Raw genomic sequence first — 16,243 nt, forward strand, 5'->3', positions numbered from 1 at the left:
GACTGCGCGCAGCAAATGGGCAGGGCTTGAGTTTTGTATCGATGTCACGCAGACACTGCTAAAGACTCGTTACCACACTCATTCATTCGAACCACTATGAGTCAACTCTTTTATAGATGAATCAATAGTTTTAAACATGGTGGACTTTCAGATTTAAGCCTTAGCTGGATATTTCACTTCACTTAAAGCTGTGTTACTGCATGGAAGGTCATTTTCAAAAACCCATAATAGGGGCTTTTTAAGATCTTTTCATGTTAAAACGAGTTTATAGCAATAACATTTTATCGGTGCCGCATCACGTGAGACATGGTGTCAAGAGATTATTCAATATGTGATTCAATATATTCAGATACAAACCATCTCCTACATTCATCAGCAAACATCAGTAGGAGTGATTAATTTTAAAAACTGCAGTGTTGAACTGAGCTTATAAGACAGATCTTTTACAATATGAAGAGCGCTTGAATGATCTGCAGTGGCACTAATGAGTAGCAGAGGTCAGACTCACTCAGGCTTGGAGTACCAGTCCAGCCTTTGGATCAGGAGGAAGGAAATGATCTGGAAAGCCAGGCAGATGAGGATCTGCGTGAGGACTGAGAAGAGGAGAGGACCTGAGACCAGGCCGGAGGGAGGCCTGCGGGCCACCAGTTCCTTCCATGCAGAGTTCAAACTCACTGGGAGCGAGAGAGAGAAAAAAAAGAATCATCAATACACACTGCATACAACTGATACAGTAACTCAATGTCATTCCAAATTAAACTGCAACCAACATGAAAACAGAATTACTATTACTATTTGTTTCGTGAAATTCGTAAAAAAAAATTTGAATCTAAAATGAGCGAATGTCATCTAAAAAAAATATTGAATTGAAAATAATGAATTGTGACCATTCATTTACACGACCACAACATTTCTGAGGTCTATAACAGACATTTGTAAAAGAATAAATTTTTTTTGAAAATAATGCTAATTTTGCCTTCATTTCAACTTTCAAAAATGATGGACTACAGGACTGTGTGTGCAGGTTGATCATTTTTATTGAATATTTTTAAAGATGCAACACATTGCATAACACTGTAATTGTTGCTGCACCATTTATTTATTTTTTATATAATTTATCATTTACATTTATAATTTTAGATTCATTATTAAACATTACATTTATAAAATCTGTAAGTGTTTCATTTTATTTTAGTTGCCTGTTGTACTTTACTTAATGATATGACATTACAAAAGCAACAATATTTTGATCATTTTGATGTGGTGCAACATTTAGTCAAATGTGAAAATATTTATGTACCTGATCCTACCCCACATGATCAAGTGCATATTATTCTAAAGAAAATGTTTATATATAATTATACTCCTGTAACAAATTAGCTTTTTGGTCTTATTTAATATGAATTAATAATTAATATTATTGCTAACTTTGATGATGGAATGTAAACTCAACCTGAATATTCAATGACTTTAAAATATCACATTTGCTGCATTGAGAAATAGACTGAGGCCCCCTTTACACTCATACGTTTTAAAACGGGTTTAAAATGAAATGAAAACGATCCATGTCCACCCTTGCGTTTCATCCAACGTTTCTGAAAAAAAAAAAAATCTTCGTCCACACTATACCTCTGAAAACGCACATCACATGACCACACACACACTCTGGCATGCGCTGCAGTGTATATGCGGACATCTAAGCCCCAGGCAGTCAGAGGGTGCTTTGAGCACACCTCCCCAGGTGGGAGCAGTGCATATCGGACAGTTCATCAAGGATCTACCGCTGGACTTCAACTCACTATAGTTGTTAAACGTGATATCTAATTCATCTAGTCTCTATCTAAGGTCTCTTTGGTCTTTCGAATCTGTTATTTGTTCTCAGGTAAAGTGTTTTGGCAAAAGATAAGTTACAGTAATATATTAATTTGTGTAACCATGTACACTAATTCTGCATATTGAAACAACGCAAAAGTCTGAACTTACAAGGAAAGGATGCAAGTCTGAACTTTGTGTACTTAATATTGAGAAAAAGTCCCAATCAGATAGGCGAATGTCTGCAGTTATGTCTCCGTTTTCAGATGTCTTCATTTTCCCCCATCCACAATAACATGGAGCAAAGTTTTAAAACCAAAACGGCCTCTTCAGCGTTTCCAAAAGCCCCGAAAACTCTGGGGTAGTGTGGACGGAAGGCGTAACCGTAGCAAAAGTTATGCGTCTTAAAACTAAAATGTATTAGTGTAGTGTAAACAGGGTCTGAGGAGGTTGAAAAGTTCACAGTATATGTTCAGAATCCATTATGACTAAAAATGTGAAATGCAGAACAGACATTAGAAATGGCACTTACTGGTGAAGACAATCAGAAGAATGATGGCCATGTCTATGAAGAGAAACTGGAAGTCACCCAGGTTACTGCCAATCTGAAATGCATCATTAATACATCAGACACATAGAAGACACATCCACAAGTCAACTAATGAACTTCAGTTACTCACTTTAAGCATGAAAACCCCTGTAAAAGAAGTAGAACTACTACAGAAAGCTGTTCTACAATAGTTGCGGAGGAAATGCTGAGCTTACGGAGTAGAGCAGTGCGACGCTGAGGCATTGAATAATACTGTAGAGAGCCATGAACTTGAACACACAGAAGGAGGTGATGAGAGCCGCTCTGCCTTCTCTGTGGAGAAGCAACACGTACTGTTTGAGACTACACACAAACAGGACACTTGAAATGTGGTTCTTGAAAAACTCAGTCGACAGTGTTTGTGCTCCAGGAAGTTGTGATTGGTCGTGACAGCTCACCTGATGAGGTTGGGCACGCAGGTGATGCTGGGAGTTGTGGAGGTGAAAGGAGACGCCACTGAAGCCTCCAGTTCTGACAGTGAGATCCCAGCATGAGCTCTCTTCAGTGCCTGAGCAAAACACACACAGACATTCATCAGTAATGCAGTCCACAACACAGAGACGACATGTCAAAAACACAATAAAAACCAACTCACCCCGCAGTCATTCGCTCCATCGCCACACATTCCTACAAAATAACTGCAGCAGAGGGAAAAACAAGTTAGTACAACTACACTTTCTCTTTTGAATATATAGTTGAAGTCTGAATTATATGTCCCCTGTATTTTTCCCCAATTTAATGTTTAATGGAAAGATTTTTTTAAAATACATTTCTCAACATAATAGTTTTAAGAACTGATTTCTAATAACTGATTTCTTTTATCTTTGCCATGATGACAGTAAATAATAGTTGACTAGATGTTTTTAAGATACTAGTTTTCAGCTAAAAGTGACATGTAAAGACTTTAGGCAAGATAGAGTAATTAGGCAAGTTATTGTATAACGATGAATTGTTCTTAAGACAATTGGAAACAAATATTACTTAAGTGGGCTAATAATATTGACCTTAAAACGGTTTTGTAAAAAATTAAAAACTGCTAATTACACTAGCCGAAATAAAACATATAAAATTTAGAAAAAAATATATTATCAGAAATACTGTGAAAAATACCTTCCTCTGTTAAACAATTTGGGCAATATTAAAAATTCACAGGAGGGCTCATAATTTTGCCTTTGCCTACTATACATTTATCTTATGCTTATAAAGGCTTTTTTATTGTCAGTTAAAACAGTAATTCTGTGAAATATTACAATTTAAAATAACCAATTTCTATTTAAATATATTTATAAATGCAATTTATCATTACTCCAGTCTTCAGTGTCACATGATCCTTCAGAAATCATTTTAATATGATGATTTGGTGCTCATAAAGCATTTATTATAATTAACAAAGTTCATTAAAGTCCACATGAGCCAGAAGTTCCAGAAGACGACGGTAATTATTTTCTTTATTCTCTATTTCCACTTGGGGATACTCATTCCGAGGTCTCTAAAGATTATGCAGTGCCACTGATGCGATCCAAGATTGATGAAGAAATGCCATGGTGTCCATAATCCTGGAGCAGGCCGTATCCTGAGCTGATGCTGTGGCGGTCATGGAGGAGCGGAGAGCATAAGACTGATTTCTGAAAAACCCCATTGACAGACGAGTCACCTCCGATGACCTACTTACACCCGTAGTTCTCCATAATGGACGTCCAGCGTTCTCCAGCCTCTAGAGCCTAGACTGCAGCGCTGCATGAGAAATTTGGCCAGAGGAGAAATAGTCGTGCTCTACAGAGCCTGGTTTCTCTCTAGCTTTTTTTCCTTCACTTTTGTCAATTGGTGAAGTTTTGTTCCTCGTCACTGGCTTGCTTGGTTTGGGATTTGTGGAGCTGCGCATCGATGGATTTGCTCTTCAGTGTTTGGACTTCCAACAGTGAAATTTAAACCACACTGAACTGAACTGAACTTTAACTCTGAAAACTGGACTGACACAGTTTCAACTGACTAGAACTTCTATGTTAAGCTGCTTTGACAAAATCTACATTGAATTGAAGTGATTATATACATGATAAATTGAATTGAAGTTACTGAGACTTTTATTACAGTAAGTTGATGTACTTCCAACTGCAACTGAATATTGTGTAGGGGCGGGGCTTTCTTTTTGAGAATCATTTCCTTGTAACAGTAAGAGGGATGTGGTTAAGAATATTAAAAGTCAGACTAAAGATTAAAGATTACCCAAACAAACTTTCATTCCAGTGGCACAGTGGCTAGCACTGTCACCTCACTGCAAGAAGGTCTCTGGTTCGAGTCCCGGCTGGGCCAGTTGGCATTTCTGTGTGGAGTTAGCATGTTCTCTCCGTATTCGTGTGGGTTTCCTCCGGGTGCACTATAGGTGAATTGGATGAACTAATTTGGCAGTAGTGTGTGTGAATGTGATAGTGTATGGGTGTTTCCCAGTAATGGGTTGTGGCTGGAAAGGCGGTTCATTCTGCTGTGGTAACCCCGGATTATTATAGGACTAAGCCGAAGGAAAATGAATGAATGAACTTTTTTTCCAGCAGATTAAATTTGCACAGATGAATTGTTGCCCTAAAAAAAATTATGTGCGCTAGCAAAAATAAACATTGTAAATTTTGATTTCACAGACTTTGAGTATGTGTTTGTGTGTGTGTGTGTGTGTATGTTAATACTCACTCTACACTTTCTAAAGTCTCCACAAGCTGAGTCTTCTGGTCAGGTGCCATCCTTGCAAACACAGTCCCATGAAGCACCAGCTACACCATGAAAACATTGTAAATATCAAATGTGACATTCACAGAGATACAGTGTAGGGGGAATTAACAGTCTGCCAACCTTCTGCAGTAGGTCCTGGAAATGCTCGATAATTACAGCGAAAGATTTTCCGCTCATGGCGAAGTGATACTGTTCCTGAGATCTGGACTCGTCCACAGAATGACCATCTTCCAAAATAATCTCCACCTCCTGAAAACACAGAGCACAAGTGGTGAGAGATCATGAAGCTACAGTTTTGTGCTTCATCCGGTGGTAATTTATGAAGATTTTTCATGTACACTGGCAATCAAAGGTTTGATATTAAGATTTTTTTAAAATATATTTTTGAAAGAAGTCTATTAAACACATCAAAGATGATCAAAAATTACAGCAAAACAACACAAAGTACTTTAATTTTTGTGATGCAGAGCAGAATCGTTTGTCAGCATTATTATTGCAGTATTCAGGGTCTCATAATCTTTCAGAAATCACTCTAAAGTGCAAATTTAATGCACTAACAGCATACTGTTTGAAGATAATGTTGGAAATTCATTCATTTTTCTTTTCGGCTTAGTCTCTTTATTAATCAGGGGTCGCCACAGCGGAGTAAACCGCCAACTTATCCAGCATATGTTTTACACAGCGGAATCACTTCCAGCTGCAACACAGTACTGGGAAACATCCATACACACTCGTTTACACACATACACTATGAGCAATTTAGCTTATGAAATTCACCTACAGTGCATGTCTTTTGACTGTGGGGGGAAACGGGAGCACTCGGAGGAAACCCACACGAACACAGGCAAAACATGCAAACTCCACACAGAAATGCCAACTGACCCATCCGGAACTCGAACCAGCAACCTTCTTGCCGTGAGGCGACAATGCTAACCACTGAGCCACCGTGTCACACGAATGTTGGAAATTGTTGCTTAATATTTGTTTGAGGAAACCCTCTTATGACTTTTTAAACAGCATTTGTTTGACATAATAAATGTTTTTAACAATATCTTTGTCATTTGAATAAAGGTAATGTGTTATCATTAAAAAGTATTAATTTCCAAATATATTAACCATAATGTTGAAGAAATACTACTTAAGGAGAACAACAAAATACAATAATAATGTTAAGAACAACAGCACAAATGAGAAGAAATCATATTAATGCTGTTTTTTAATGATTTTTCCACAATATTACTGTTTTCCTGTATCAAATAAATAAAAGTTTGCCCTTTAAGATGTATAAATGTATATATGACTGCCAGTTTATATTGCATGTTCTTGCGTACTTTATTAGCAACAATAAAGGACAAACTAAAATGATTTACTAATATATTTTATTATTATTATTTTTAAATATATACTTTTTTTTATCTAATATATAAAAATAATTTACCTTTTTTTTTTATTTGTTTAATTGTATTTCTTTACATGCTGTTTTTTATGCTATTATTTTATCTTTTATTTCATTGTTAGCACTTTGATCAACTTTGTAGTTTTAAAGTGCGCTATAAATAAAGTTGCAGTTGTGCCCACCAAACCAGAGTTGTGTCCTTCAGATGGTGCACTAACCTCCTTATTGCATTTCAAATCAAACTTAGTCCAAACTTACAATCGACAAATATTTGTTTTTCAACTCATTATCATAATAATTACACTGTATGTGTATTATCATGTATACACATTTCAGCAGAAAGCCTAGTGGTAAATATTTTGTTAACTTTTATTCAGTTATCTACATGATACATAATATCTACATGACAAAATGTATATAAGCACGATTAATGACTATTATTGATGAAAGAGTTAAACAATGAAGGACAGACTGAAATGCTTTACTTAATGATACCTTTTTAAAGACCTTATCAGAATATTTTAAAGACCTCGTCGCCACTTTAAGTTCTAATCAATATCAAACCTTTAACTTGTTAAAGGTTTATTAACTTAACTGTTTATTAACAACTGTTTATTAAGTGAATGGAGCACAAACATGCAACAGAACTCAGATAAGCACGGAAGAAACAAAGCTTGAAAGAATAAATTACGTGGTTGTTTTCAGCGACAGGCTTCAGCCACTGTTTAAACTCGTCTTTCTCCAACCAGGAGTACGCAAACTTACATTTTCCCATTTTGCCGTCTGTTTCGCTCTATGGTTTAACTACACGTGGAGAGCGTCACATCACCTTCATGCATTTGTCGCAAATTACATCACATCACCCTGACGGGAACCAATCGCGTGGGTACGCGTGGGTTGTTAATATTAGAAGAAAAATGTATATTTTCATGCTTTTTTGGAGTCAAACACTTTGGACAATGCTTGAACCAAATTTAAGACCTTAATTAAGGACCTTAATTTTCTCATAATTGATTTATTGACTTTTAATACTTTCTAAGAGCTATAGACACCGTTTAAAATGTTATTTTTTGTAATTGTATTTTTTATAGTATTTCTTTATATGCTATTGTTTTACCTTTTATTACATTGTTAGCACTTTTGTTAACTTTGATGTGTGTTAAGTGCGCTATAACAAAGTCCCTTATTCTATAGTCTTTGGCTATATATTCAGTAGCTGTTGCGTTCAGCAGTGGCGGGTTGTGTCCAGAAGATGGCGCACTGACCTCTAGTTTGGTGGGCTTGTTGGAGTGTTTGCTGGGTTTGTCGGCGTAGTGCCAGTTGATCTTGGCAGCCTGTCCATCCTTTGGGGGCACCGCGTCTGCAATAATGACCAGGTCCAGCGGCTGAATCATGCCACAGTCTCGCGCCACAGAGATGGCCGTCAACATATTGTCACCTACATGAAAAACATGGACAAAAAAAAAAAAAACAAAAAAAAAACATTGTAATACTCAGTACAAAAAGTGCAATTCCAGGCACATCATGTACCTTTTGGACAATGTCATCTGGCCAGAATCCAGACGTTGCTCATGATTGAAGAGTGGGTCATGAACAAACTCAATCTGCTTACATTCACAATGCCGCATTCAGCCTGGTCTGAACTTTGGAGCGCTTGGCTGGTAATCTGGAGAGCTGAGAAGCTTATTAGACGAGATTCCAGAAATACCTAATGAATTAAGCTTCAGAGCTCCCAGACTCCTGTGTGTCTGAGGCTGGACAGTCTGAATGGTCGACATCTTCCAACTACAGCGGCAGATTCATTGCTCGTCCACTTAAATGAGGTAAGTGGAGGAAGCAGGTTTGTAGGAGATAGTATATATATATATATATATATATATATATATATATATATATATATATATATATATATATATATATATATATATATATATATATACATATACATATACATATACATACATATATATATATACATATACATACATATATATATATATATATATATACATATATATATATATATATATATATATATATATACATATATATATATATATATATATATATATATATATATATATATATATATACATATATATATATATATATATATATATATATATATATATATATATATATATACATATATATATATATATATATATATATATATATATACATACATATATATATATATATATATATATATATATATATATATATATATATATATATATATATATATATATACATATATATACATACACACACACACACACACACACACACACACACACACACACACTAACTATACATAAATATACTATACTACACCTACCTGTATACTATACACAGTATAAACTCATAGCCAAACGTCAAATTTCCTACGTTTCCCTGACTTTTACTGACTAAAGAGCTAAAGAGACTTTTACTGACTAAAGACGTTTTTAAATTCCATGATAATAAATAAATAAATAAATATAATAAATAAATGAATAAATGACATTACATCACATATAATTATCTATCTTAAAGGGCCTAATAATATTGGCTTTAGCCGGTTTTCTTCTTTTTTTGTTTATTCCAGCCAACTAAAAGAATCGAGACTTTCCCCAGAAGAAACTTTTTGAAAAATTTCCTTGTTTCATCAAACATCACTTAGGAATTATCTGAAAAAGTTTCACAGGAGGGCTAATAATGTTATCTTAACTGTACATATTGACCCCAAACATTTGAAGACTTTTATATTCTATATAAACTTCACGTGAATAACCTTCATCACAATTTAAACTGTCCTCATAAATGAATTATTCAGGAACTGTAATAAACTCTCAGGTTTTATGAACAGACATGAATGAAAATCAACATTTTGAATGTTGTCTGTACCTGTGACCATAACTGTGCGTATGTTGGCCCGCCGTAGATCATCCAGCACTCCTGGAGTTTCAGTTTTCAACTTGTTCTGCATGACAATCAAACCCAGAAAATCCATATTTTTCTCGATCTGATCCCTGTAGAAAAACACAAACCAAATCTAGAATGACATCAACCAGGCACATGATGACAAAAAACAAAGCACGATCTATTTAAATGCCTGGTTTAGTATATTGTCTTCATTTCCGAAGTAATGGTTTCACAGATCTAATATATTGATCCACGTGTCATTTATTCTCCATGTTTACTTTCACAGCTATAACCAACATTACATGAATGTGTGCCATTTAACCTTCTGTCATAACTTTGTGTGGCATGAAAAATAACTTATTTTAATATTCAAACTATGTTCTCTGACAGCCAAATTTCTGTGCACTTAAAAATGAGAGTATCTGAGATGCATGCTGTAAATGCTCCGCTCTCTTCTGGAAAGAGACAGGGAGCAACAGGAGCTCATTTGCATTCAAAGAGAGACACACAATGCTTGAAACCCTTTTATGTTTTTTTTTTGTTTTTTAGATAAAGAAAATAATGGAAATATACTTGAGATAATAGAAGATATGTAAGTGAACATATTTTGTAATAGGTGACCTTATTTTATTCTATTTAATAAAAAATTTAATTGTATAGCTTTTTACGTGTATGTGCATATGTGTGAGACTTATGTGTACAGTATATGCACAGTAGGTACATATTCATTGATTTACTCATTTTCTTTTCAGCTTAGTCCCTTTATTAATCTGGGGTCGCCACAGTGGAATGAACCACCATCGGTACATATTGTTTTTTTTTATTTTATTTGTTTTTACTTTCTTTGCATTTTTTTCTTTTGTAATCTTGGAGCGACTAAACATTCAGTGAAGGATGGCAGTAGATATTTAGTGAGTGGCATTTATACTAAACACGTGTTTGTTCTGCTTAAGCTAATTTTCTGCTTGTCGAGAAAATAAATTTGTCTGTGACCTAGCCGATAGTATTCTTATATTGAAAAGGTTTATATTCATTGATACTAATCGTATAATAATATTTCTTACGTGAAAGTGTTTTGATTAGCATTTATAGATTACTAGTAGTTGAATATTAACTCTTAAGTGTATAGGCGTTTTGCATTGAAAGGTTTGCATTTAGAGATTAGTACTTGTAAAAAAATAAATAAATAAATAAAATAAAATAAAAGGCTTATTTCCAAGGAGAAAGTGTTTTGCATTGCAAGTTTTGCAGGTTTAGATTACTAGTTGTTAGTAAAAAATCGTAAGTGGAGGTGGTTTACTTTTAAAGTCTACCAGTCTTTAGCAGTATTTCAAAAGTGTTTTTTGCATTTAAGTGTTTTTTGCATTTAAAATTACATGTCAGGAAGAATTGTTTCTTAAAGAGAAGCACCCAGCATTTAAGTTATTAATCCGTTGGAATAATTTTCGAAAGCGCTATGATTTTTGCGTAATGCTCCATTAATGATTCAAATGACAACTCCATCTCTTCTTAGAACACCTGAACCCTGGTAAATAATACCAAAACCACCTATTGAAGCACACACTCTCTCTCTCTCTCTCTCTCTCTCTCCCTCTCTATAAAAAAAACCTACTCTAGCAATATATTCTCTGAGCACTAACAGTTCCTTTGTATAACTAACACTTTGTTTGCATTGCCTCTTCTTGATGAATTGCTGAATACCTCCTCAATTGTAAGTCGCTTTGGACAAAAGCACCTGCTAAATGACTAAATGTTAATGTAATTTGTTGAATACTGCACAGGAATGTATAAGAAAATGTATGCTTTAAGTATGTGTTTTGTAACTAGTTTTTTTTTTTAAGCCAAAAAAAAGATATACACAAAAATGGCATGTTTACATCATGGTTTAATAGAAGTGAGCCTGGACCACAAAACCAGTCATAATATGCATAATCTGAAAGTTGAATAAATAAACTTTTTTTTTATATATTCAATTTGTCAGGATTGATGATATTTTGACCCCTACCGTGTATTTTTGCCTATTTCTAAAAATATACCCAAGCAACACAAGGGGTGGTTCACACAAATACACTAATTTGCCATTGTTTTTGAATGTAAACACACACTTGACAGACATGTGACCAATAGGCTTGAATATTGCACCTTTGAAGTGCAACTTTCACACACAATGCTGCTTAATGTCAGTTCCAAATAAGTGGACCAGTCAGAAGAACTCTGAGGCAGGGCAAACTTTGCAAGTTTCTGTTTATAGGCTCTCAGTGGCTGTGTTTGGATCCCTGTCCTTTATGCTGTGCTTTTTTTGTTGCAAATTACTTTGAATCCCTGCATCTTGCATTTTCAGAAGCAAAAATGTGCTCTGTCTACGGGAGAGTTCACACAAATGCATTTTCGTTTCCAACATGCTACTTTTCTATTGTTTTTTCAATGTAAACACACTCTTGACGGACTGTCATGTTCACGTCTTTTGAAGTGTTGTGCATGTGAGAGCAGCGATGTTTTAGATGCCGCGTAAAGTTAAAAGAACTTCAACTTTCACACGCAGCGCTGCTCATTACTGTCAGTTCCATAGCAGTGGACCAGTGCTTTTATGCTGTGTTTTTTTCCCCAAACCATTCTGAAGCATTGCACCTCATGTTTTTACAAGCAAAACACAAACAAACAATCTAAGAGTGGTGAATTTTCAGGCATTTTTAAAACTTTACAGGCACATTAAAGGGGCACCTATGGATTATCACACATACTGTAAAAGGTTATAAAAGGACATTTATATAAACTTTACCTGTTAATGTTCTGCACTTTATGAAATGTAAGTTTGGATTCCAGCCGTCTGTGTGCCAGAGCAATGACCCGGAAGCCCTGTTTGGTGTAATCCTCCAAAACCTCTGCAAAATCCTCTGGTACTGTGAGGAGAGAAAGCAAGCAATTTAACAGATTTGAATGTGGAAAAAGGTATCGCATAGTAATAACGGACAGATGCGCCACTGACCTGACTCTTTCTTACACAAACTGGCCACCACCTCTGGTGCTCCTTTCAGATATGCGTCCATCCGTCTTTCTCCAATCTGACGAACAACCACGCTCATTCTCTGAAGCGCGGAGGAGAAGGAGAACTGCCGCACGATACCGATCATATATGATGCCTAGGAGTAACAAAATATAGAAATGCAACAGTATGTCCATAATTGAAGTTATATGTGAATATTTATAGTGATAATAAAAGTCATTGTACATACTGAGAGCTCATAGAGTTCAGACAGTTCCTGAAAGAAAAGCACAAGAGATTGGATGAATAATAAGATAAGTAAGATATAGATTATTAAATAATTAAATGTTTACAGTAATTATGTTATTAGAGTTATTTTTTATGAATCAATATTTAAAAAAATTTATGTTATAAATATGGTATAAAAAATAAAATATACATTTTGGCTATAAAAAAGTAGTACTAATAAATAAAGTAGCAGAATACATAAAAAAAATTTATATTTAAATTTTTAAAAAGAGCAATTAATAGTAATAATTTTTTTAAATAAGTATTTAAATGAATCAATAGATATTTTTACAAAAGTTTAAAATGAAAAAATCTCAGTTTAGAAATATACAAATAAATTAAATGTATTATATTAGCAGTAATAAAACATAGGACATTAAATTATCACCAGTAACTCTGGTTGGTACTGGTAGTAAACAAAAAATAAATACAGATAAAGAAACAAAAAATAAATATTATATAAAATAATTATACCGTTATTAGCTACAGTATATAGCAATATATATGGTATATAGTATAAACCAAACAACAAAATCAAAACAAAACAAAATCAAGCAAAATAAAATCAAATAACATAACATAAGAAAAACAAACAAAACAAGATCAACCAAAACACAATCAAACAACATAACAAAAACAAACAAAACAAGATCAACCAAAACAAAATCAAACAACATAACAAAAACAAACAAAACAAGATCAACCAAAACACAATCAAACAACATAAGAAAAACAAACAAAACAAGATCAACCAAAACACAATCAAACAACATAAGAAAAACAAACAAAACAAGATCAACCAAAACACAATCAAACAACATAAGAAAAACAAACAAAACAAGATCAACCAAAACACAATCAAACAACATAAGAAAAACAAACAAAACAAGATCAACCAAAACACAATCAAACAACATAAGAAAAACAAACAAAACAAGATCAACCAAAACACAATCAAACAACATAAGAAAAACAAACAAAACAAGATCAACCAAAACAAAATCAAACAACATAACAAAAACAAACAAAACAAGATCAACTAAAACTAAATCAAACAAAGCAAGATACTGTTTGTTTTGATCTTGTTTTGCTTTTTGTTTGATCAAACAAAACAAAACCAGATAAAACAAAACAAAACAAACTGCAGTATTTTCAGATTGACTGAGAAATGCTCACCATGTCCTGCTCAGGTGAGATGACCGGTGGCGGGAGCAGCTGGTTTGGTGGTTTTACATAAGTGAGTTCGATGCGGTCATGATGAGCCGTCTCTTCTTCTGTAGCTTCAACTAGGATCTGAACACCACAGAAAACAGAGTCAACCCAAACAACCTGAACTGATGAGAAAGTGCTGTCACTCGCACCAACTGACCCATCCGGTGGCCTCAAACATCTTCAGGTCGAGCGGATCTCCAGAAAGTTGACCCTCAATTTTGGTCAGCGAGTGACACGTGGCCATGCAGGACACAAACTTGCTCGTCACCAGGTTTTTATCATCCGCTCGTTCCTCTGAAAGCTGGAATCTGAGGGAACAAAACACAGGGGGATTGGTCCGTTATCCACATGATAATATACAAATAATTGAGATTTATATTGTCTATCTAGTTAATTTTATAAATATAAATCATACCTGCTGTCTTCTACCCGCTGAATTCCCCACATGTCCAAACCATCTTCTGTGAGGGTGCCTGTCTGAAACGTCCCAGAATAATAAAACATTATATTATATTATATTATATTATATTATATTATATTATATTATATTATATTATATATATGAGCCTTCTCTATTTATTTATAAAGAAATAAATAAGTTATTATATTCAATATAAATAATATTACAATTTAGAATTTTGTATTATTTATTGATTTTTTAATAACACCACCACATACATTATTCTTTAAATAATAGATTGTTTTACGAAAATAAAATATTAATAACACCAATTGTTGCATTATTTATTTAGTATAATTTATTTTAATCAAGTGCAAAGTATTGATCTAATATAATAATAATAATAAATATTATTATTAATATATCTTTATATTATTATTATTATTATTATTAGTAGTATTATTATTATTAATAGTAGTAGTAGTAGTAGTAGTAGTAGTAGTAGTAGTAGTAATACAACAATATTAATAATTAGTTAATTATTACTAATTATTAATAACACCAATTGTTGCATTATTTATTTAGTATAACTTATTTTAATAAAGTGCAAAGTATTGATCTAATATAATAATAATAATAATAATAATAATAATAATAATTATTATTATTATTATTATTATTAATATGATATATTGATGTTATTATTATTATTATTAGTAGTAGTAGTAGTAGTAGTAGTTGTTGTAGTAGTAGTAGTAGTAGTAGTAATAATACAACAACTAATATTAATAATAATAATAATAATAAAATAGTAAATAATAAAATTTAAATGATATTAACAGTAAATATTAATAATACATAATATAAATATTAAATAAATATTACAAATAATTTACTAAATGAATCATTTAAATATATCTAGCCATTTATTATAAGACATAGAGGTGCCAGAACATCACTGCAGTTTGCCTGATTTAACTCTAGATTAAACAGATCTCTTGTTAAAAGACATCCAAAATATTTGTCTTCTATTTAGCTTTCTATCCTTGGATTAATTTAATCATCATTTAGGTCTCATATTCACCTTGTCAAAGCAAACGAGGTTGAGCTGCCCGCAGATGTTGATTCTCTGTGGGCTGATGGAGAAGATACCCACTTTCCTGAGTCTCCTCTGAGCATAAACTATGCCTGCGGTCATTGCTGCTGGAAGAGCAGGAGGAACCGTGATGGTGATGATGTCCAGTGACTTCACAATGATCTCCTTCACTGGTTCCTGCAGGAAACACACACAACAACACTTTTCTACACTAGACTCACTATATACAGTATTCAACATTTGAAGAAGATCAAAGCCTTTCATCTGGTCTTAGGACAATCTTGGAAATATATATATATATATATATATATATATATATATATATATATATATATATATATATATATATATATATATATATATATATATATATATATATATATATAAATAAACTCTGACTTCAATTGTGAATATATATAAATATAATCTTAAAAACCTAAGATGATCCCCTGGTCTAATGCGCCACCTGGCTTGAGAAACCCGTTCTCATGACTTATATTTAGTCATTATTTGGGTAGCACACCTATTCTGAATGCCTTCGGCAAAATTCAAATGAGCCATTTTAATCTAGATTAATTCCAAGATTACAGTGAGATCAATCTAGATGAAAAAAAAAAATTATCTATGCCCACCTATTTTATTTATTTATTTATTTATTTATTTATTTATTTATTTATTTATTTATTTATATAAAAATTATGTAATATGTATATATAAAATTATGTAAACGCTATGAAAGTGTGTGTGTATATATATATATACACATATATATATATATATACATATATACACATATATACACATATATACACATATATATACATATATACACAAGCATC

At 33.1% G+C, this 16,243-nt stretch overlaps 1 protein-coding gene across 3 annotated transcripts in view; it reads right to left on the reverse strand.

Moving 5' to 3' along the window:
• LOC130236942 (polyamine-transporting ATPase 13A3-like) overlaps positions 1-16,243 on the reverse strand; it is a 76,440-nt gene that overhangs the window by 15,186 nt on the left and 45,011 nt on the right. For all 3 annotated transcript variants that reach the window (XM_056467703.1, XM_056467701.1, XM_056467702.1), the window contains exons 14-29: positions 15,393-15,581; positions 14,324-14,385; positions 14,066-14,216; positions 13,873-13,989; positions 12,659-12,685; positions 12,412-12,565; positions 12,205-12,325; positions 9,408-9,532; positions 7,784-7,956; positions 5,243-5,371; positions 5,084-5,163; positions 2,997-3,039; positions 2,800-2,909; positions 2,578-2,674; positions 2,345-2,417; positions 509-674 (exon numbers count right to left, since the gene is read on the reverse strand). In XM_056467703.1, the coding sequence (XP_056323678.1) occupies positions 509-674; positions 2,345-2,417; positions 2,578-2,674; positions 2,800-2,909; positions 2,997-3,039; positions 5,084-5,163; positions 5,243-5,371; positions 7,784-7,956; positions 9,408-9,532; positions 12,205-12,325; positions 12,412-12,565; positions 12,659-12,685; positions 13,873-13,989; positions 14,066-14,216; positions 14,324-14,385; positions 15,393-15,581 (1,817 nt within the window). The remainder of the gene's footprint in view (positions 1-508; positions 675-2,344; positions 2,418-2,577; positions 2,675-2,799; positions 2,910-2,996; positions 3,040-5,083; positions 5,164-5,242; positions 5,372-7,783; positions 7,957-9,407; positions 9,533-12,204; positions 12,326-12,411; positions 12,566-12,658; positions 12,686-13,872; positions 13,990-14,065; positions 14,217-14,323; positions 14,386-15,392; positions 15,582-16,243) is intronic.

Source organism: Danio aesculapii, chromosome 11 (genome assembly GCF_903798145.1).
Source record: "Danio aesculapii chromosome 11, fDanAes4.1, whole genome shotgun sequence".
Taxonomy (NCBI): Eukaryota; Metazoa; Chordata; class Actinopteri; order Cypriniformes; family Danionidae; genus Danio; species Danio aesculapii.